Source organism: Talpa occidentalis, unplaced genomic scaffold, assembly GCF_014898055.3.
Source record: "Talpa occidentalis isolate TD23 unplaced genomic scaffold, MPIMG_talOcc4v2.1, whole genome shotgun sequence".
Lineage (NCBI taxonomy): Eukaryota > Metazoa > Chordata > Mammalia > Eulipotyphla > Talpidae > Talpa > Talpa occidentalis.
Window position 1 is genome coordinate 7,960,017 of NW_026555331.1, and position 23,439 is coordinate 7,983,455.

Sequence of the window (23,439 nt, forward strand, 5' to 3'; positions counted from 1 at the left end):
AGCCTGGGGCAGGTGGGGCATGGGGACACTGCTAATCGCTGAGACGGGGCGGTGGGCACGAAAGAGGGCCGGGTCTTCTTTCTCGCTTGCTCTGTGGTGGATGTGCTCGTAGGTCAATGCTGGGGGAGAGGTGTGCCCTGGTGGGCACGGCAGGATGGGCGTTTGGTGACGGACCCTCAAGAACAGCTGGCTCAATGTCCTCATTTTATAGCTGGGGAAACTGAGGCCCACAGAGGAAATGGGTGTCACTGGCTGTGAGCACTCAGGTCTGACTGATTCTGAAAACGAGAGATCTGGGTACCAAGCCTGCCCCGCCAGCCGCGACGTGCTGTTGCCATGGGGATCATTAGCTCCTTGAGGACTCTAGATGCTAACAACATGAGGCCTTTGGAAAGGAAGGCAATCCTTTGATAAAAGAAGCAGAGAAATGTCCATTCTCTGAGCATCAGTGCACATGAAAACCCCCACCTGAGGAAAAGCAGGCTGCCCAAGAACAGTCCTTGGGGCCCTTGGGAGGACCACAGGGCCTGGTGTTCCAGGAGGTGGGCACCATGTCACTGGTTAATCAAGGATGACAAAAGTCAGCTTTGCCCAGAGACGCCAGGGCGAGCCAGGCTCCAGAGCTAGAGTCCTCAGCCAGCGGCCAGGGCTGTCGCGAGCATGGCACAAGCAGGAGGCAGAGGCTGAGAGCAAGCAGCATGCTCCCGACTCAGGGCAGGTCTGATCCCCACACCCTCTCTTGTATTTCCAAGTTGGGGTGGAGGGCAGGCTATGTGGGTCCTGAGGGGCTGAGAAGGGAATGTTCAGGAGGTCAGGGGGTATATGCACGGGGTGCCTCTTGGGGGCCTTGGACACTTCCGCCTCCCACCTTACATCACAGCAGTTGTGGCCTGGTCTCCCTCTCCTGAGGGGTGGCCACAGTGGGTCTCCCCACACCCCACACACAGGGCAAGTTCACAGGCACCACATCCATCCAGCTAGAGCTCACACGAGAGTGGACAGAGCTGGGGCCTGTCCTGCCTCACTCCACACCTTCTATGGCCACTTAAAAAAGGAGCCGCCTTCTCAGCCTTCCAAAATGGAGACACCAGGTGATGGGGGGAGGTCTCAGGCCTTCAGATGTCCCCAACTGAGCATGCAGAGGCCTTGCTCCTACTCAAGCCCTAAGTGGGAGGAATGTGGAGTCCTCTTTCTAAGCCAGTAACCTCCCCAAACCTCGGAGGAAAACCAAAAGCGTGCTCCCCAGGACAAAGACAGGATCATGTGACAAGGTGGAGCCCGGTGTGAATTCCTCGGGTCCCCAAGAAGTCCGGGTCCTTTACCTCCCACCGACACTCAGAGCTGTGTGCAGCTACGCAGAGGCTCATGGGGCCACGGGGAGAGAGTCTGGGCCCCACCTCCCACCTTCTCCAGACTAACTCCAGCCACGGCCTCCAGCCCCTCCTCCCGACACGGTCATGGTTGGTTCAGGAAAACAGACAGTGTGAGCCGCGGCCCAGGCTGGCCCAGGAGGCAGCCACCACAGCACGCAGGGCTGTGGGCCATGCTTGAGCAAACTCCAGGAAAACATGGGCCTCCCAGGACGGGTTCATTTGCCTTTATTTTTTCAGTGCAAATCGTCATGCAAGAAGTCGTTCTTTTTCCACCGCGTGGGTGGGAGGTCGCCGCTAGAAAGGAGGTCGCGGGGTCTCCCCCCCCCTCCACCCCCGGGTTCAGAGAATTCCCCGGGTTGTACCCCTGGGTGATCCAGGCAACCACATCAAGCGCTGGGGGTGGCTTTTCCACTCCACGGCCCACCTCCACCCTGAAAAGCTCTCCTGTGTGCAGTCCTAACTCGCTTCCTCTTCTCTTTGACACCTCCTGGAACACCTCCTGGAGGCAAATGCGGGCCAGGGACAGCTGCTGTGCTCATGGCCCCCATCCGCCTGCTGCCAAGGTTGTCAGAAAGGCGCTCCCCTTTGGCCTATGTGCCTGCACCCACTCATCTGATTGGCCCTGAACGTGCAGGAGGTGTGGGAGCCGGCTGCCTGGGCCAGCAGCCGTCAGCCCTCCTCGGATGTCAGCCTGGTGGAGCCTTAAAGCCATGCCCCGGATCTGCATGGGGACCCGCCGGCGGCCCACCTGTGTGCTTTTAGACAAATACCGTTCTATGAGTTTTTAGGAGATTGCCCCCCAAATCAGCACTGTGACTTAATGGCTGGGAATGTGGCTTTGCTCATCCTTTCCCTCTTAAAGGAAACTTTGCAGAACCTTCCTGATTAGTCTAGTGCCCAGAGGCAGCAGGACTTGATGGAAGTGGGGCAGTTCCAGAGGCAAATGACCCTCTGAGGCTCCAGGTTGTCACCTGGGAACCCGTGACCTAGGGAGTCAGTCAGCCCCCCAGGAGGGGAAACAGCTCTGAAATGCAGGAGGGAGCAGATGGAGACACCGTCACCCCAGCCCAAGCAGCACACGGGCCTGCGGAGAGAGTGGTTCTTGGCTTCGCGCTATGGCGCGTCTCAGTGCTGTTCAGATGATCCCCACCAGCCCTTTCTCCCTCCCCCTCCACTTACCCCAGAAACCTCACTTCCTTTCTTAAAGTCTGCTAGTTTTGTAAGCATTTTACTCTGTCCAATGATCCGCTGAGTATCCAGTGTTTATATTGTCATCCTGACCTGCTTTCCTGAGCACCATGTCCTCAAACTGCCTCCAGTTAGCTGTCACTGGCCGCACTCCCCGTCCCCAGGGGCTGCAAAGCATCCTGGGCGGACCATCCCCATGTTCTTGGTCCAACCCTGCAGCCCTTGGGCCGCCCTCCGCCCTGGCTTGTCCCAAGCCCGGCCTGTGTGGCAGCAGCGCTGCGGTAAACACGGTCGGGCGTGGAGTTTGCTGTGTCGATGGTTTCATGATCTGTGAATAGGCGCCGGGTATCCTGAATTTCCATTTTTGATTTCTTAAGGTAAATGCAAATCCCTTTCCAGTCATGACTTTTTTAAACTTCACCTGGATCCCCCGGTTGCCCTAGGCTATGTCTAAATGGTCACCCCCCACCCCAAAAAAGAGCTTTAAAAGGGGTGGAATGGCGATTCTGTGACTTGTTTCCAAATCATCCCAAAGAGCTGATTTTCTCTACCACGCTACACACATGAGCAGACATGCTAGACAGAGGCACGCGGAGCGGAACAGGGCTGGGGTTCCTGGCCGCGTCTCATCTTTCTCTTTCATCAGAGAATTCAGTCCCAATGCTGTGATCTTTTTCCCTTCTGGGTTGTTGCCTTTTTATCACCTCACCTAAGTGAGATCTCGCCAGCAGAGGTGGTATTGAAGCCCAACACCGTCAGACCCTTTCTGTGCAGGACGGAAATCAGGCGAAACAGGGCATTTACATAGCGCCGAGGGGCTGCCCCCGGGTGAGAGGCAGGCAGGGCTCTGTGGAGGAAGAGGGGGCAGGGACGTCTCAAGGTCCCCCATGTCTTCTCAGGAAGCAGTCCTCAGACCACCTGCATCAGAGTCCCCTGGAAAGTTGTCAATATTGCAGCTCCCAGGGCTGCACCCCGGGCTTCTCATCAGAATCGGGGTGATGGAGGGTGATGGCCCCAGGGCTAATTTCTTACAAGCCTCCTAGTGAATCCTGAGCCCCCTAAACCTGGCTCTTTGTTCTGCTTCTACACAAGTACACAGATGCTGAGAGAGGTCAGTGTGTGTCCCCGGTTCTCACCTGGGAGACCCAGGGTGACTGGCCGCTGAGAGTGGGGGGCTCATGTGCTTTTCATGTACAAATTCTACTCACAACAGCTGCAAGGGGTTATCACTATCAGCACCTCCACTTTGCAGTTGAGGAAACTGAAGCACAAGAAGGTCCTATCACTTGCCTGAGGCTCCACGGCTGGGGAGGAGACAGCTGGGACTGCTAGCCAGGAGGCCTGAGTCTCTTGACCCCCACGCCACATGCATGGCGGGGCAGGCTTCCGAGAAACCAGGGGGTCCTCAGAGGGGGTAGGCGCTCTTTAGCACCAGGGACAATGAGGCCACCAGATTTAGCCTGTGTGGGATAGGAGCAGGATATATGTGAGCCCCGTGACTTTGGCCACGTCCCCAGACAGGGGACTCATCCGCTGCTGGCCCAGGACCTGGTTTCCAGGGAACGTGATCACTCAACTTTTCTATCATGGTGCATTTGATGGAGATTATAAAAATCCACATGAAACAATTTTGTAAGTCTATAGATATAGTTATTAGTTGATCAAGCCCACGGTTTCACTTTGCTCAGAAAGGCGGTAAAGCTCTTCTAAGTGAGTGAACGTGGAAGCAGCAGAGTAGATGGTGCTCAGCTGTGAGGAATCGGTCAAGGGCAGCGTCTGCCTGTCCTGCCGAGAGGTTAGGGCTTTGGAATCAGGCAGCGGCCCACTACCTGGGAGTCCCCGCCTGAGTTCACCTCGTCGCACCATCTGAGATCCTGGGGTCTACGCAGCCCCAGCCTGCCCCACCTAACAGATGGAGAGACCAAAGCTTTCAATAAAGAGCTTCCTGCGCCGCTGCATCTCACCCACCAGCCCACAAGACAGTACCCACAGCAGCCGAGGTCGGTGGTGACCGCGAGAGCTGGGCGGGCAGCCTGCCCAGCCCCGTCAGATGGGTTCCTTGTGTGAGTGTGTGTTTCCTGTAAAAGGGTCTAAAAATAAGGCCTGGATTTGGGCACAGCCCCGAGGAACAACCACCAGAGATGGACTCGCGGCCTTTGCCCCGCCTGCCAAGCACACACAGAGCCTCCTCTGAATCAGGCTTCGTCCCAACCTGCGAGGGATCAAGAGTCAGCTGGGGAGAGCCTGGTGATGAAGAGCCAGGAAGAGCTATTTGGCTTAGAGGCGTGACCTTGACCTTGGAAATGCTCTTGTTCTGCTCTGGACAAGTTACAAAAACGCCCAGCATTGGTTTCTCTACCCTGTAGAGAGAATGTTCCATCTGTAGGGCAGAAGAGAGCCTTGGAAGCAAAGCAGAGAGTGGCTGCTTTTGCTGGGGCTGAGCCCTGGGGCTCAGAGTCACGAAAAAGGTGCTCTAAGGAATAACAATGCAGAGAGGAGCCGGTGCCCTTTTGACTAAGTAATATCTGTGGCTACTGCGCTCAGCCTGGGTCTCCTAGTGCTTTTTTGGACTCACTTCCTGTGTGATACTTTTGTACATTTTGTTCAATCTGACTCATTTTTGAGTTGGTTCAATCTGACTCACATCTGCTATCAGCAAATATTTGACCTGTTGAATTTCATCTTCTGTTCTCACCAAAAGGAGTCTGTCTTGGGAAGATAAGAATATTTTCAGATTTCTACTCCCGGCGACTTTTCAAAATGTAGGACGTGCCGGGCTGAAAGTAGCCTCGGATCATGGACAAGAGCCCACTCGACCCCTTTATGAGCTGCTACTTCGTGAGAAAGGCCCAGACACCCGCTGCACTGAGTCCTGGGCCAGGACATGGGGCGGATTCTAAGATTTCCCATTTTTACGTGGCTCCGATAAGTTAAATCTCTCCCCAAATCACAAACTATTACGTCGTGGTGGTGGAATTAAAGCCAAGTCTGATCGATTCCAAAGCACATTCTCTCTTCCAACAATCCTCCCTGGATTTCTCTCTCACGCCCAGCACCAACTTCTCCACTTAATTTGTTGCCTTATCTTAGGCTGCCAATAATCCCGCTGACTTCCTGAGCAAGCCTCTCCTCAGGCCACTTGTTAATCTGGTTTAATTCAAAAGCTCAGCTCTCCATAGAGGGGGGAGGCTCCAGAAGGACACAATATTTTTGAAATTTATGAGCAAGTAAATTTCCTACCCTGAGTCTATTTCGCTGTCAGGACCAAGGCCCAGGGAAGCGTGAGTGGGACCCTAAAGTAGATTGTCTAAAAGGCTGCAGGTCCCCCAACTCTCATACCCGAAAAACAAACCCAACTCAGCACCTTCAGTTTTTCTAACTCTGGTGATAAAGGTGAGGGGGATGGTCCTGGAATCCCTTGCATGGGACCCCGAAAAGGCCACTACATTAAGCAAAACCCAACACTGTATTTTCAGTGATGTTTCCGCACTGGCCTGGACTGGCTGCGGGAGAGCCGGAGAGCAGGGCAGGCGGGTGCCCTCCAGGCAGGGGGCAGCGTGTCCTCTGGCTCTGAGCTGGGGCATCTGGCAAATCAAGGAAACACAAAGGCTGTCTCGCTCCAGACCGCGCAGCCGGGTAATAAATGGGCCCTTTTTATTTGGGGCCATTTGTCCAGATGCACATCACAAAGGGTTCTCCAGCTCCCGATTCCCAGACCGACCCCAGCCCAGGGCAGCAAGGGCCACGCCTGCACTCAGCGTGGCAAAGGCAGCCTGGGAGCTGGGCTGATTTACAGGAAAACGAAACAGCCTGTGGGCCAGGCCCGCTCAGCGCACAGCGTCTCCCTCAGGCTGGCACCCAATTTTGTATTTGCCATTTCATGTTCTTTATCTTCAAGAGGACCTCCACATTTGCATGAAATTCATGCCCCATGAAATCTGGGCCCATCCCTTATTAGAGCTTGGGGCTTCTGGCTTCAAGTCCAGCACACTCTTAAGTGTTGCCTCTAATGATTGGGGTGGGGTCAGGGCGACACTAGGCACGAACCCCTTTTCTCATTCAGCAGAATGTGAGCAGGGTGGTGTCCCCCCAGGCTCAGGGCAGGGGCAGATCGGGGTCTCCCCAGCCAGTTCTTGCAGAGCCAGCTCTACCCCTCACCCCTCGCCCTGACCCCAGACCACAGAGAATCACTTGGTTTCTGTCCCGCGCCCAGGGGCCCGGCTTTTCCATCTTATGGTCTGTGACTCAGTTCCCACAGCAAGCAAGACATTTGCATGCCCTGTTCCATGGCGACAGCCGGTTCCTTTGTCAATTAGAAACCAAACCTTTTGCCAAACCCCCCACTCATTTTTCCTCTTGTTCTAGTACTTACGCTCTCCTTCTACTCGACTTCTTAGAGCAGGGACTAGTGAGTTGGGGACGGCAGGACGTACAAGCAGGAAGGGGCAGGGCCCAGAGGCGCCTGTACGGGGGTGAGGGTCACCAAGTCTGCAGTGCTAGGCTCTCTCTAGGTTCTCCTGGGGTGAAGGGGGAAAATGCCCTTCACCCCCCAGGATGATGTGTGCGTTCTCTAGAATATTTGCATTCTCAGAGCAGGAAATCCTGACCTGCTTTTCCCCATGCTTGGCCCATGCTGGGTGTTTAATAAATAATTATGGAATGAATCACTCAATGATGTGTTACCCAGAATTTTGAGTTCAGATGCCCAACCAGCAGATGGAGTGAAAAATGTCATCACAAACAATGACTGTCTTTGCAGATGAATAAGGCGTATTATTTCCCACCATATGTACCCCAATATTACCTCACATCCAATGTACCCAAACTCTAGGAAATCACTGAGGCTGTGACACAGGATTTTGCTTAGTGACAAAAAGCAAATAAACATGTATCACTGCGTCTCTACAGTGAGCCACACGCACACCAAGCAGACAGAGGGGCTCCTTTGCAAAACCTCATGAGCCTTATTTCCAGGGCACAAAAGTGACAAGTGCTTGATTTTCCTTCTCCCCTCCCCGAAATCTTGGTAATGGGATGGAGCCTCCTGCTCTATAAGGAATAAGCGCTTTGTGGAGCCTCAGAGTTGGTGTCTTTTGGCTCCCGGTGGGTCCTCAGAAGTCAGGTAGCCTAACTCTCCTGACACCCCACCACACACACACTATGGGTGGGTGCCCGGGGCCAGAGCGGGCACTGGCGACAGCAGAAGTGAGAAGAGGTGTCATTAGCCGCTACTCATTCACCAGGGGGTGCCACCTGCTTTCATCTCATCTCATGTGGGCCCTGGAACAGGATCTCGTCATCCCCATCTTAAAAAGGGGGGTGCTGTTCTCATGGGTGTTCTGGAACTTGCCCCAGAGGACATGACTCCACAGCCAGGGGTTATACCTTGAAGTCAGAGCTGGTGATGTTAGCTCCAGGGCCTCTGGAGCCCCAGTTCTCAGGGGAACATCAGACCAAAGCAAGCTTGAGACTAGAGTGGGTCAGCAACCCCTGGCTCCTCCAGGCCCCTTTAAAAGTCCTGACAAGGGAGCGGCTGCTGTAGTGGTTTCTCAAATTAGGGGTGTGCATCTGAGAAGTCCCCAGGGGAGGCCCATCCTTGAGGCCTCCCTTTCCGGCTCCTTGTGACTAAGAACCCCCTTTGCCTCTGCTTTCCCAGGACTGGACAGCGACTTCCTCGCCGTGCTGAGTGACTACCCATCTCCTGACATCAGCCCCCCAATATTCCGTCGAGGGGAGAAACTGCGTGTGATTTCTGAGTGAGTTACAAAATTTTATAACCTCCCCTCCCCCCGCCCATGATGAACTTGATTTGGGTGGCAATTGTTAGATTTTAGCTGTATCTGTCCAATTCCCACTGGGTCCTGGCTCTCTGAGGTGAGAAATTTGGTCCACACATTAGGCCTGAATGCTTAATCCTCCATAATGCTGCCAGAGCTCTAAAACTTTCAGTGGCTCCCATTGCCTGCTGGATACGATTTAAATTTCTTAACTTGGCTCTGAGACCTTTTCTGTCCTAACTTCTGCTTCCCACATTGCCTCACTCCTACCACACATGCAGTGCTGCTATCATCACTCAGCACCGGCTTGGGAAGGAGGACCAGGGACCAGCAAACACTTCTGATGATGAGTAATAGGCGTGCCCTCCACCCTGATATTGCCACGACCCAGCACAGACTACAGAGCAGACAGGGGCCTTTGCCCTTTTGTCTAGATCCTCACTGATACAGACCCATCTTGGCTTCCTGCAGGGTGTACATCAGTAATGTAAACATTTATTTTAAATAATCCTCCGATTGTGGAATACCCACTATAAAGATCAGCTGCTGATCTCTCAAAGTTGGCTATTGCCAGTGCATGAAGAGCTCCCAGTTGGCTTGGAACAGGGGGATCTACTTAAAAACTACATTTTCACATGGAGAAATCTGGATCACCACAGTCAAAGATAGGCCTTAACAAAGGAGTGTCCTGACATACTCTGGGTTAAATCTGCACTTCATTCATTCCTTCATTCACTCTGCCACTCACCCATACCCGCCCCCTCCTCTCTGTTCTTCTCTTCCAGTGAAGGGGGCTGGTGGAGAGCCATTTCTCTTAGCACTGGTCGAGAGAGTTATATTCCTGGAATGTGTGTGGCCAGAGTATACCACGGGTGAGTACATTCCTCAAGTAGCAGCAATAAAATATGGCATCTGTGCTATTGACTTGTAAGCTTGCTAGCAAGAGGCCAGTGGAACAGTGGAGGAGGCTTTGCTGCCACATGCTCACCTGGGCAGCAGTGAGAACGGCCTACCTGTTCGGGAGGCTGCAACTTGGTGCCTTTCCTGGCAGTATCACATGCCAATTATGAAAGCAAAGGCCATTTCGTGCTTGGGAGGATGACAGTGAGCAGAGAGTGATGCTTCGGAAGAGATGGGAGTGTCGAAACGTATCTAAGTCAGCTCTGGCCTGGATCCACTCATCCTAGGAAACTTGCACCAGCACCAGGGCTCTGAGATGTGGCACAGGCATGAACTGGCAGGAGCTGGGTGGTGGGCACCCAGGTGACTACGGAGCAGCCCATGTCCAGATGCAATATGGCCCTTTCGCTCAGGAGAGAGGCAATACCTCCAGTGGCTATGGAATTGGGTGTCCCCCAATATGTCCCCTGATCTAGCTCCATCACTTGCTGATAAGGGCTGACATGCACACCTTATTTAATCACTCTGCGTGAACACCTTGTCGGGGAGAGAGGTAATGCCCCCCACCTGTCTTAGGGTGCTGACTCGAGGACTTGGGTGCCGTGGTGAATTCTCAAAGGGCACAAAAGAGTGGAGTGTTCCTATTCACCCCAGCACACCTGAATCCAGACCTGGGGATGAAAGGCCAGGGCCCAGTCACTGAAATTCAGAGACTATAGAAAATTCAAATGCAATTGCTTCTGAGTACGTGGCCTAGTGCCCGCCAAGCATTTCCTTTCATGCTGAGATCTGGCTGAACCTACTGTGGAAAATGAGCATGGGGCTTCCCGTAGAAGCTCTTTGTGGGCGGAGCTGCCTTCCAAAAGGCATCCAGAAACTGCAGCTCCCCAAGGACTGGTCCGTTCCATGGACGGGTTCTCCACTATTTCATGCCACATCACATCTGCTTTTTTTTCTTTTTACCAATAAGTGAAAAAAAGCACAAACCACATGTCGCTGCAGAACGCTCTGTGGTGAACACAGGTTGCAAAGGAGACAAGAAGGAAATACAACCCCACGCAAAGCGGGGTTCGCCAAGTGGGTGAAATTATGCACCCTCATTTGTCTTTCTTTCTTGGAGCCACTCATTCATTCATTTACAAATCTACACCAAGCTCCGTTATCAGGATAAAGACAAACGCAAAGCCAAAGAGACAGACACAGGCCCTGCCCTGAAGCTGGTGAGGGGAGGCCAGGCCCTTAGTGTGTAAGGGAAACAGACCCAACAAACCGCCCAGCAGGGACCTCCTCACGCTTTAGAATGCGTCCCTCATTATGAAAATCAGAAGGGGCTCATCCTAGCTGGTACTTGAAATATGGGACAGGAAGACAGGAAGGGTGTCTTATGTATCTCTACGGCCTCGATATCCAGAGCAGTCCCTAGCAGGTGCTAGGTACGCAGAAAGCAGATGAGAGAATGAATGAATGAGTGAATGATCAATTGCTGCACCTCCCCTTTTAAGTCCCAAACACTTCTACCACTGGACCTCCACCTTCATTCCTGACTGTTTTGGGGCAGGGCTGGCTCTGGGTGCTCATGGCTACCTCCCTCTTCCTCCCTAGCTGGCTGTTCGAAGGGCTGGGCAGAGACAAGGCGGAGGAGCTGCTGCAGCTGCCAGACACCAAGATGGGCTCCTTCATGATCAGGGAGAGCGAGACGAAGAAGGGTGAGCACCCAGGACCCAGCTTTCCCTGCCAGGGCCGGGCCCAGGGCTGTGCCCCCAGCTGACTGTCAAGGGCTCATGTTCCCTGTGGCCACATCACGCAAATCCTTCCCTCTCCCTCCCCATACACATTTTCCAGAACTTGGGATTAACAATATGATCAGCGCCAGGCCTGGGTGCAGTGAGGATTTTAACTCATAAGAACAGACACTCAGCACCAGGCTTTCCCAGGCTTTTAAGACAGAAGGTGTCTTCGAGCTCCGAGCTGTACACTTGCTCTCAAAGAAGAGGAAGTTTAGACCCTGAGAGCGTTTCCTGTGTGCCTATTAAGCGCCAGGCCACCTGGGGCAGGACCCCTGCACCCCAGATGAGCACCAGCCACTTAGGGGAAGTCTGCGCCCTGTGTAAGGGATCAAGAAATCCAGGAATCACTTCCTCTCAAAAAGCTGAATGTGTGGAGGGAGAGCGAGGCCAAAGCGGAAACAAAACTTGCTACGCTTGCCCTGGGGACCCCCAAAGCAGGGGACCCAGACACAGAAGAGCCTCCAAGCTGGCGAGGCCCAGGGGTGGGACAAACCCAGTCTGCGGGGCCATAGTTCCTCTGTAATTACCGATGTCGTCAGGCAGCTGTGTGGCCCGCAAGGGTTGGGTGGCGGGCTCCCTTGGGTATGCAAAGTTCTGATATTTTTCCACCTGCTACCCTTGACCCGCTCACCGTATTTCCAGTCCTGCTGACATTACCGGAAGACACAAGTTAGGGTGACTCAGGACGAGGGCCTGGGGCACACCCAGGGACGCCCATCAGAACACCCTAGAGGCTTCTCAGGACAAGTCACACCCCAGATTTGCCATTTCCAAGCTGGGTGCCTCTGGTCATATGACTCAGGGGCTCTGAGCCTCACTCTCCGTCTATAAAATATTCAGGGGCCTCGTCCCCAGGGGCCTTGCTGAGACCGAACAGAGCTGTGGCTATTGGTGCTTGGAAACTACCCTAGCTCTACTCTCCCCAAAGCTCTAGGAACCAAGCACAAATCAGAGGGGTGCCATCAGCAGGCAGTTAGACCCTCCCAATGGGCGGGGTGGCCCACTGTGGTGGGTGGGGAGGCTTTGGGAGGACCGAGACCCTGGCCCAAAGGGGCACAATTCAACTCTGACCACTGGGTTCAAGGACCCACACAAGGACGTGCAATCACCCGAATGGCAGCCCCACCAAGCAAAGGCCAACCAGCCAGTGCAGTGATGTGGTCGTGGCAACCGGCTGCAAAGAAACACCCTCCCAGGTGTCTAAAGCGCGAGCTGTGTCCCAGCCGGGGGGTGCTGGGGCTGCCAGGAGAACACCAGTGCACACCCCCATGTCTCTGTATCCCAAGGCTGGGGCACCCACCCGCTCCATGGAGGTGGGCTCCTTGGCCACGTGTCCTCGGTGGGGACACGTGGGGTGTCGCTGACTGACCCTCACCTCCTGCAGGCTTTTACTCGCTGTCGGTGAGACACCGGCAGGTGAAGCACTACCGCATCTACCGCTTGCCCAACAACTGGTACTACATCTCCCCGAGGCTCACCTTCCAGTGCCTGGAGGACCTGGTCAATCACTATTCAGGTAAGCAGCACCCCACTGGACCCCTCCCGGGAACCCCTGAGGCAGTGCCTGGGGGCCTGGACTCCCCACCGTCCTGTCTCCTTAATCTGACTTTATCATACAGCCTGCCAGGCTGCTGTAAACGCTGCTGAGCAGGTACAGCACAGCACAACCTCACCCCCTAACCTGTAAATGGTGAGAGCCCACCTGGATACACCCCGCACTCCTAGCCACAAACACTTCCTCTGAGAAGGCCTCTGGGCTTTGTTCAGAAATGTCACTCATTTTCACGTCTCCTTGTGTCAAAGTCCTCAGCCTTCAAGCCCACCAGGAAGCCACCCAGATGAAGTCCAGGAGGTTGCATTCATCGCCTGTTTTCTCTGCCCCCAGACCTGCCAGGCGTTTCTCTTCTGGAGCTCTGGGCGTGTGCCTGAGACCTAACATGTGCTAGTCTTTCCCAACAAACTTTTAATGACCAGGGGTTGACTTTCCCTCATTTCTATGTCCTTCCTGGGCCCTGGAGCATCCTGCAGGATGGCGGTGCAGAGCAGGGCTTGGGTGGCTGTGATGGTATAAGGGGTGGAGCCAGGAGAGGAAATTTGAGTCAGGGTGTGAGAGGCCTGGATGTCAGGGCAGAAGTTGGTATTCTACCTATGAAATAGGGTTAAATAGTAAAAAGGTGGCTAAATCTCTCAAAGATGGTTCTGGAACCTGTGTTCATATGCCAGATTTTCTGGGCAATCTTGGGTTGGTGGTTCACGTGCCTGTGCCTCCTCCTCTGTGTAATGTTCCCACAGGGCGTGGTGTGAATGACATCAGTGACTCACATGGTGCATCAGCCACGCTCCTCACTGCCTCCCACACTCTACTGGGCCAGGAGGGGGACGTTGCTTATCCTAAGTTAGCCTCTTCCTCCTTGGGGTTCAGGATGTCTGACTTCACACCCCCACTACCTTTTCTAGTGTTCCTTAAGGGGTCTTGAAGGGCATTTCAAGGAGAAGGAGGCATCCGCAGGGCTGGGTCCTCACACCTGGCACAGGTGCTGAGGGAGGAATGGCCATTTGGGAGACACAGGCCTGAGCTCGGATCCAGGCTCTGTGGGTGGGCGCCCCTGACTGGGCCGGATCTTGGCTGCCCATTCCCAGCAGGCAGGGGAGGACAGGCCCCCTGAAGGCCATGTCCTGATGACTGGACAGGATGGTTACAGAACATGCCCGTCACAGCCTGATCAGAGAGATTACTTCCATGACACACAAAAAACGAGCATCTCAGCTAAAATGAAAGAGGAAGGGAGTCCTGGAAACAGTCAACTTTTACTGATTACGAGTAAAGGTTGTTTGTGGTATTTGGCTTTTAATAACAACCATCTGAGAGGTGCAGAGACCAGAAGTTTTGCATAGACAACATCGCACACGAACAGGATGGCTTCCCAGCAAAGACTTTCTGACCGGGGGGTCCATGAGGCTTCTGGGCTGAGAATACCCAGGGTGTCGCACAGGGTCAGTCCGGACTGGGGCAGGTCACCTCTGTGAATAACTGGAATGAACCTGAACCTCTGAAATGCTTCCTGTGCCCCCAGGGGACCTCAAAGTGGAGATAATGTGGTTGTTTCCACCTCCCGCCGCCTGCTTCCTAAAGGCACAGAGTAGGAGACATCACGCTCTAAGAGGTCTGAACAGTCTGGTTCTCCCGTTCCGTGCACTGCCTGGTGTCTGGGGCAAATCACTGCCCATCTTGAAGCCTCAGTTTCTGCATCTGTAAAATGAGGACTGAAATGCCTTTTCGAGGATGGCTATCAGCGCCAGTGCGGTGAGGGCCTCTGCCCACTGCTTTCACTATTAGTTTATTCCTCTCATTTTGCATTTGAGGAAACTGAGGCACAGGGAAGATCAAGGTGATTCACCATCAGGGGTGGAGCTGAGCTTCATGCTCAGTGTGGCCAATCCTGGATCCTGAGCCCTGTCCTCTACCTGTGGCCAGCTGAGGGTGTGAGGATCCAGGGTCCACAAACATTCCTGAAACAACTGGGGCAGCCCTCGGCCTGGGAACAACTGGGAAGCTGCATTCCCTGAGGGTCTCATGCCCTGCCCACACCTGGCTGTGCACCAGGAGTCACTGAGCCCTTGTCTGCTTCCATCCTCAGAGGTGGCTGATGGCCTCTGCTGTGTGCTGACCACGCCCTGCCTCACCCAGAGCACAACAAACCCAGCAGCGAGAGTCCCCGACTCACCCGTCACCATGCGCCAGAAGACCTTCGACTGGAAGAGAGTGTCCAGGTGTGTGTGTGTGTGTGTGTGTGTGTGTGTGTGTGCACGTGCGCATGCGCATGCGCGTGTGCACACCCATGAACATTTAGGCCCCAAATCAGGGGCGTGTGACGTGGCCACTTGGCCAGTTGCCAGCCCAGCCATTCTTGCTGAGACCCTGGCACAGGTCCCCCTAGCAGATGCAGGCCAGCCGAGTCCCCTCCTCCCTGGGAGGCAGACCCAGCCTCAGACCTCACCTGGCAGGTGGCACATGCCTGGCCACCCCCACCAAGGCCCTTGGTCCCCCAGTTCTGCAAGCACTTATTATTGAGCCCCCATTTGGCGTTAGAGATAGATTTCCTAGCTGAGAGATGCCACCTTGCTCTTTCTAACTGGAAGGATCCTAGATTTATTTGTGTAGCACACACACAAATAAATCTTGCAATAAATTTAACATTTTTTACGTTGTTAATTTGCCATTAATTTACAAAACTATACAGATTTGAGGGACACATCTTCCTCTAATGTAATATATTTTAAACTCACTCAGAAAGTTTAAAACCTACATAATCCTAAGAGGCCTTCAGTTTTTTTAAGGAAAAAAACTTTTCCTGTCATCTGCTTTGTTTATTTGATTATCAGCTGTCATATGCTGAGAGATACCTACAGTCTGAGGTAGATAGATTATCTTATTAATTAAACACACCCATCCAGATGTCTTCCCATTGACTAATTCAAAGAAAATCAGTTATCAGAACTGCCTGGGAGATAAATGGTTCTTTCTTTTAAATATCCTGGAGAAATATTCAATCTATAGTTGGAAGATTTAGCCAGCCAAGGGAGTAGTTGTTCAGAGAGGTCAAGTGATTTCTCCGAGATCACACAGCCACACATGTAAGCAGCAGAATGAAGCACTAACCTAGAGAAATACTAACCAGTCTCATTTTTTTTCTTCTTCCTTTTTTCATTCTCTTGTCCTCTGTCCCACTCTGTTCCTCCTTCCCCATCCTTGCCCCTGCTTTGCCCGTGAAGACTCCAGGAAGATGCTGATCCTGAAGGGGCAGACAACCCCCTGGGTATGGATGATTCTGTAATCAGCTACGGCCTTCGGGAAAGCATTGCCTCCTACCTGTCCCTCACCAGCGAAGACGGCAGCTCCTTCGATCGAAAGAAGAACAGAGTGTCCCTGATATACAGCGGCAGCAAGAGGAAGAGCGCCTTCTTCTCCTCCCCGCCTTACTTTGAGGACTAGCTGAGCGCAGACGCCAGGGCGCACGCCCAAGCAAAACAGAGGCCAGAAGACGCCCAGGGTCTTGCGGAGCCGGGGTTCCCTGGCCCTGGGGGACCTCGCATCTGTCTTCCAGAAGCCCAGAGAGGCCACATGGAGACTTGAACTCAAATCTTCTCTAGCCACATCTCTGCAAAGGGAGCCCCTCCCTGGTGTGTGAGCGGGGTTGGGGCGTCTCAAGATGTCGGCTCCTGCTGGGACTGGGCAGAGTTTCAGAGCCACACGTTTGTGGGAGAGACATGGACACACGAGAAATACACCAGGAATATTCACGAGGCCACCCAGAGGGCCATGTCTGAGGTCACCAGAAAGAACTGCTGAGTGAAACCAGCCTGAGTTAAAAGCTGTGGCCTGGCAGTGGGTCTGGCTTTGCAGACTGGTGTCCACAGTGAACTCGGGAAACCAGCGGGCAAGAAGACCTCGGTCTGGGCTCCTCCCTCTCATAGAACTCGGTGACACTAAAGTTAACCCTGCTCAGCAGCCCTGCACCAGGAGACACCGAGGCCGGCTCCTGCGTCATCCACACGTGCAGGTTCAACAGGCTCCCTCCTTCTGCAGAGGGCAATGTGTCAGGAGAAAGGGGGGCTGCTGGTGGGGAAGCAGGGGTGGACCTGGAGCAGCCCAGCTCTTACGATGCCCCAGCCACAGCTCTGCAGCACAGAAAGCCCCTCTATGGGGTACAGAGACCCCTGCTATATTGAAGCATCAATGATTCCTTCAGGATTGCCCGAAGAAGAGGTGCTGCATTAAGTCCCCAGCCATGGAGACAGGGAGAAAAGCTGTGAAAATGGGGTATAAAAGGAATAGCCAGCTCATGATTCGGGGTGGGGATGGAGTCAGGCAAGAGGCACCACAAGCTCATGTTTCAGGGACCCTCGGAGATTGGACAGCATGACTGGACTGAGGAGAACAGGGGTTGAATTTCTCAAAAAAAGGAAATGGATAAGTTGGAAAGAATGAATTCATCCAGTATTTTATTCTAAGGAGAGCCTGGTGTCCACATGAACAAAAACGCGGAGCTCCAGGGAAGTCAGAGTAGCTTCATTCTGTCTTACATAATGTTAAGAGATGAAAGAGAAGCAGAAACCAGAGCTAGAGGAGAGGGATTTATGCCAGGCCCCTCCTGCTCCTGGTAGGGGTGAGGCCTTGACAACCTTGACTGCTCGGGGCAGAGGTCGAGACGTGTCTCCAGCTGCCCCATCACAAGGTCTCCCTGGTAACCACACACATTCCACAGACCTGAGCTCAGCGAGCCAGTGGAGTGTGGACACGCATGTCCGTGACCGCTGCGCCATGGAGTCCAGAGTGTTTATACAGGAAGGCTTGTGTGGTTTCCTGCACGACCTCAGACGAACCAGCCAACATAGGAGGAATGCATGTAACACCGGGACCATGATTCCCCAGCAGGCAGGGCCACCTCGCATCACGGATGCCAGTGCCGCATCTCACAAAGCGTGTTCTGTTGTGACAAATGTGATCTGAACATCTGGGGAGCACTCGGGGGGGATTTCTAAGTGGGAAGCATTACACTTTACTAAATCATGTATTTATTCCTGATTGAAATAAGCCTAATAAATATTTAACTCTTAATACGTGGAGAGAGCTGTCTGGGTGAGGGGTACATGGTTCATTCAGAAACTTCTGTCGGTTTGAAACTTGCCACTGCCAGGACAGGGGAGCAAGGAAGAAGCACCTGGTGAGCAGCTCAGCTTTGCCATGAGCTTCAGTCTGAAGACAACCAGATTTTATGACTTTTGAGGGTGTCATGTTTAACTTAGAGGTGGACATGGAGAGGTCAGGGAGGAAAGGACTTCTTAGCGATTGTGAGGACAGCGTTCTGTCTCACCTACGCGCTTTTGCCGATTGCTTGTCGTACCTGGGCTCTTCATTCCCCAGGGACTTCTTTTAGGGATGCCGATAAGCACCAGACTCTGCTCTGGGCCTGGGGATGTACCAGTGAGAACCGGTGAGGTCCTCGATCACAGAGCCGATCACAAACGAACAAGAGGCCTTCTGCAACAGTGAATCAGAGCAGGAAATGGCTGGCACTGCTGGGTGGGAGGGTGAAGGCCGCGGGAGTGTTTAGTCAGATGCTCCAGAGACCTCCCAGCGGAGGGTTTTGAGCTGACGCCCAAAAGAGAGCAGCAAACAGTCATGGGAAGATCTAGGAAGGACTCTGGAGGCAGCAAGGACAGCAGGCACAAAGCTGCAGGCCGAAGGATCTCAGGAAGACCGGGGAGGCCGGGAGTGAGAGGCTGTGGGAGGCAAGTCCTGCAGGGACCCGCCTGGCAGGAGAAGGAGCTTGGGGTCTCTTCCCAGAAATGGGAAGGTTCTAAGCAGAGGAGAGATAGTGCCCCATTCTGTGTTTTAAAGACCACACTGGCTGTTGTACAGAGAATGAATTTTTAAAATCCCCACACCCCCCCCATTGTATTGTCTACTTGGCAGATACTTACAACAAAAGCATGCAGAATTTGAAAATAAAAGAGTGAAATTTTTTCCTGGACAATGGTTGACTTTTGAGTCAAAATGGAATTTAAGGTGAAAATAAATAACTTCAGGGCAAAAAGAGATGTTACAAAAGGAATGCTATATTAAAAAGATGTCATGATTGAACTTATATTAATCTAACCATACAGTGCCAAGGTTTGTTAAGCAATTTCTAGAGAGACAGATGGATAAATTACTCATTTTATTTGGAGATTTTAATACATAACTTAGTCACTGATAGATGAAACCAAGGTAAGTAAATTGATAAGTAGACAGGGAGAAGACTTTGACAACACTATACAACTTTTCTGCCAGCAAATGGAGAATCCATTAGGTCACAGAGGAAATCCTACTACATCCATTGAGTCAGCATTTTCCAATGCATGCTCTAGGATTATAATGCAATAGAACTGGAAATCAACTTGCAAAAGATGGGGAAATATTCTATATATCTAAAATTAAAAAAAAATTCTTGAGCAAAGGAAATAATAAAAACACTTTTTAAATGACACGTTGCTATGTCGCAAATGTTTGTGACGTAACTGAGACGATAGCTAAAGGGGAATCTATTGTTTGAAATATAATGATCAGAAAACAAAGAATGAGAAGTAATGAGGCTGACTTTTACCTCCAGAAGTGAAACAAACATTAGTTTTCTTGGAAACAAGGAGAAAACGAAATGAGAAGGGCAGACCCCAGTGAGACAGGGTGTTTAAATTCTGGCACAGAGAAGATTGAAAAAGCAAAACCTTGGTTAAATAACGAGATTAATATAATGGATAGAAGCATACACAGGCACGATCCCAGCAAAAATGGAGCAAAGCAAATCAAATGCGCTGCCCCTCCCCTTTCTGGCCCCTCCCTGCTGTCTGGCCAACCCAGCCCCTGAGATCATGGAACTGGACTTCTCACCTCGGGAAACACGAAGACAAAAAGACCTGATTAGCGACGCCACTTCGGTGGTGGGTCTCTGGTAGAGCAGCTGAGCATTTTGCTCTAATAGGTACAGAAATAAGCCTGTCATTACTTGCAGACAATGAAATGACTTCATAGAAAACCCAACGGAAGCAACAAATCATTAAAGTGTTAAGAACACTCAGCCAATGCTGGGCCAACTCTTCCCCTGTGCCAGCGTGGGCCAGCTGAGAACAGTGGAGAACAAGGCAACAGGCACAAAGCAGCAGAGTCTGCCCAGCGTGGTCCCCACCTCACAATTCAACAAAACTGTGGAAAGTTCAAAATTGTAAAAGACCTAACGGAGACAAAAATACCATGTCCATGGGTATGGCGTTACCCTGATTCATGGCGGTAAAACTTAACGTCATAAAAACACAGACACTTTGCTGAAATAAATTAAAAAATTCCATGAAATGACATCAGAAATTATTTTTAAAAATCACAAGTTATCATCAAATACTTACAGACGCATTGAAGCCTAGGGAGAGCCAGGTGGATTTTGACAAAGAGGCAGGCAGAGGAGAGGGTGTACACTATGATACATGTGCAGGACGAGGAGAAACTGGCTGTGGGCCCAAACCATCATCAACTCCCATGAGTTTGATTGGACTCAGTGTCGCCCTAGGGCCTCTCTGCACCAGTGCTGTGCTTAATACATCACGGAGTACTATGCCTTGGAGAGTACTAATAAGCATTGCAAAGCATGAAGTTTGGGGAATTATGAAGCATTGGTAAGTACTAGGCATCGAAGTACTAAGTTATGGGAAGTACTGAGCATTGGGAAGTACTAAGTATTGGGGAGTGCTAAATGTTGGGAAACACTAAGCACTAGGAAGTACTAGGAGGTAAACCCATGTGCCCATGCACGTGCCCAGCCATAGCAGAAGTGCAGTAAGGTAGGCTAGAAAAATAAAATCTCAAGTTCTTTGCTGCAGCTCAGAGTAGGAAAACAGGATTTGCTTTAGGTTGTAGCCCATATGCAGCCCCTTTGCTCTGTGTCCTTTTGCGGGTCACTACACCTCTCTGAGCCTTTGCTTCCTTATCTCTACACTGAGAATAAAACCCCCCACGCCAATCAGTGTGGAGGGACCTGCGAGCTAATATCTGGAAATGCTTAGACTGCAAACATGCTAAACAAATACACACAAGCTATTAATTATGACAAGAGTCTGCGTCGCCTGAAATTTCAATCGTTCTGGTCCCAAGATTTGCAAAAAGACTTAAGATTTTGTCTAAGAATATATCACCAGCTCACATTCTTCCCCCAAACATCTGTTAGTAAAGAACACGTTTGAGATCTGCTGATGTGTTGAAGTCTTTTGGTTCTCTCGATTACAAATAATTTCACAGGCAACCCAAGGACCGCTAGGAGCAGTTGTAAAGCTGCTCCTCAGTGACTGAAGCAGACGGAGGGTTATTTTTATGCACGTTACCATTTGTTAAAGCAGATTCATTTTTGAAATGCCCCAAAACACCTAAACTTTGCAGATTTTTCAAAAAGAAAACTGCCTTCTGGGCCTCCTGGAGCATCTTGTTGGTGTCCCTGGGCCGCAGGCATGTCTGCTTTCTAAGTGGCCCTGGAAAGCCCCTCAGGAAGCTCTTTATTAGGCCAGGAATGGAAAGATCTGTGTATTCAGACCCACTGAGCGGCAGATTACAGAAAATCCAAATCAAAGGATGAGAGACAAAGGCAGGGGGGACAGTGGGCTAGTTTGTGGGCCCCAGAACCCTTCCTGTCTCCTGCTCACCCACCACCCAGACACTCTCTGGGAGCACCCACTGGAAGACGGACGGGCTGGGTACTGGGGCCCCACAGAGAGCAAGGCTGACCGTTCCTCCCCGATCCAGAGTTTCCAGTCTGTGACAGCTGCCTTGGAGATGGGGACCGATATTTACTGGGGGGAAGCATGATGGTGCAGTGCAGAGAAGTACAAGCCATGCCAAGAGTGCCTGGTGCTGTGGTGCAGCCTGGAAGAGCTTCCTGAGGGATGAGGAAGGCAGGCAGAGGAAGGCGGGAGAAAGGGCCCGCGCAGCAGAAACTGCCTGAGGAACTGAGCATGGGCCCGTCGATGTTACAAGGTTCCTAACTAAAGTGGAGAGGTCGGGGGGCAGGTGGCTCTGCTTCCTGACGGGGTGGGGGCCAGGCTGGCCTCGCACAGCTAGGTGCAAACTCTGACACTCCTCTTTGTATCAAGGGCTTGGATCCCAGGAAGACTGGACAAAACTGGGCTGTGATTACACGACCTTGTAGCTGCCAGCAGGTCCTCCGTGTGGGTCTCAGAGGTTCACCCTCTTCCCACAATATTCTCTCTGCCTCCAGGGTGCCCCTTTTAAATTCATCCTGTCCCCAGCTCTAACCAAAGTCTTCCTAAAGAGTAGTTCTAAGACAGTCTGCCAGCATCCTGAAAACCCTCGATGGCGCAACCACGCGCCCAGAAGCATGTGCCACACTAGCTAAAGATGGAAACAACCCAAGCATCCTCCACAGGTGAACAGGTAAACAAAAGGTGGAAATTCATACAATGGAATATTAGCCTTAAAAAAAATGAAATTCAGATATTTGCTAGAACTGAACAAACTTTTCATACATTATGCTAAGTGAAATAAGTCACACAAATCTTGTAGGATTTCACCGATACGAGGGACCTAGAATATATAAATTCATAGACACAGAAAGTAGAACAGAGTCTACCAGGGGCTGGGAAAGAGGAAATGGGAGTTATTATTTGCTAAGTGCAGAGTTTCTGGGGTAATGAAGTAATGAAGTCTGGGGTAATGAAGAAATTCTGGAAATGATTAGTCGTGATGGTTGACAACACTGAATGGACTTAATGCCACTGAGATATACTTCAAAATGGTCAAAATGGTAAACCAAACCAAGCTACCAAACAAATACATAAAACTCTTGCACGGCTCCCAAGCACAAAGGCTAAACCCCAGTTCAGTATATCCTGGCTCCCCTCTGCCTCCCGGCCTCCACAGCCATGAAAACCCTGTCCTCAGCCACGTCACATGACGAGCAGGCCTCGGTGAGAGCCCCGGTTTCCCTGGGTGCCCAGGCCTCCGCCTACAGATGTTTGTGCATTAGCCAGACACTGCCTCTCCTGAGAGTATTCACCCACATGCCCTCCGTCCCCAGCACTTGCTTGGGGCCTCTCAGCCACCCTACACCCTGTTAAATATCTGCCATAAGTGTTTGTCTCCTGCTCCCCGGTAAATTACAAGCTTCTTGAGAACTAGGGCATGTATTACTCAGCAAGGCCCAGCCAGCATCTCATACAGCCTCTGGCACAAACTGGATGCTCAACAAAATTAGAAATTCATCAATGGCGCACCAGCTGGCCTTCCGGATTTACGCTGGGGTCAACCAGGTTATTTCTTCCATCATAATTATTGTCACGATGAACATCATTATACCAGCAGCAGCATCACCAGCACCATGACCGTCACCAGCACCCTCATCATCACCAGTGCCACTACTGGCCCAGCTGCTGGCCACTCCTCGCAAGCTCTCATGCTCCTGGCCCTCCTCAGAGCTCAAGCAGGAGGAGGTGGGCGGGTGAGAGGAATGTACCAACCGGTATTGTTCTGAGTAAAATGTCAGCAGAACTGACTCTCAGGGCAGCGAGAACATGGGCTATTGACGAAACCAGACGGCGTAAGGGGAGATGGTGACTCAAAGGCGGACAAGACCAGAGCAACTTGCCATTGCTAAGTTGCCCCCACCGGGAAGCTTTTCAGCCTACACCCACACCCCTTGGGTCTGTCCGTCAACCAGAGGCCTCAGACCACGAGCTGCCGAGGAAGCACTCCGGGGAAACAGAACCACTTTGTAACCCCCTGGAGCCCACAGCACTGCCCAGCCGGGGGCAGCATCCTGGACCGTCACGTGTGGGATACCAGGTCACAACAAAGGACAAGAAACAACTGAACAATCA

At 52.1% G+C, this 23,439-nt stretch overlaps 2 protein-coding genes across 5 annotated transcripts in view; one reads left to right on the top strand and one right to left on the bottom strand.

The window, feature by feature from the left end:
* SLA (Src like adaptor) overlaps nucleotides 1-17,740 on the top strand; it is a 65,054-nt gene extending 47,314 nt beyond the window's left edge. For all 4 annotated transcript variants that reach the window (XM_037501592.2, XM_054691966.1, XM_037501591.2 and 1 more), the window contains 6 exons: nucleotides 8,218-8,317; nucleotides 9,124-9,210; nucleotides 10,841-10,944; nucleotides 12,410-12,541; nucleotides 14,664-14,796; nucleotides 15,799-17,740. In XM_037501592.2, coding sequence (XP_037357489.1) covers nucleotides 8,218-8,317; nucleotides 9,124-9,210; nucleotides 10,841-10,944; nucleotides 12,410-12,541; nucleotides 14,664-14,796; nucleotides 15,799-16,018 — 776 coding nt within the window. In that variant the 3' untranslated portion in view covers nucleotides 16,019-17,740. The remainder of the gene's footprint in view (nucleotides 1-8,217; nucleotides 8,318-9,123; nucleotides 9,211-10,840; nucleotides 10,945-12,409; nucleotides 12,542-14,663; nucleotides 14,797-15,798) is intronic.
* TG (thyroglobulin) overlaps nucleotides 1-23,439 on the bottom strand; it is a 168,462-nt gene that overhangs the window by 54,691 nt on the left and 90,332 nt on the right. The gene's annotated exons all lie outside the window — the stretch shown is intronic.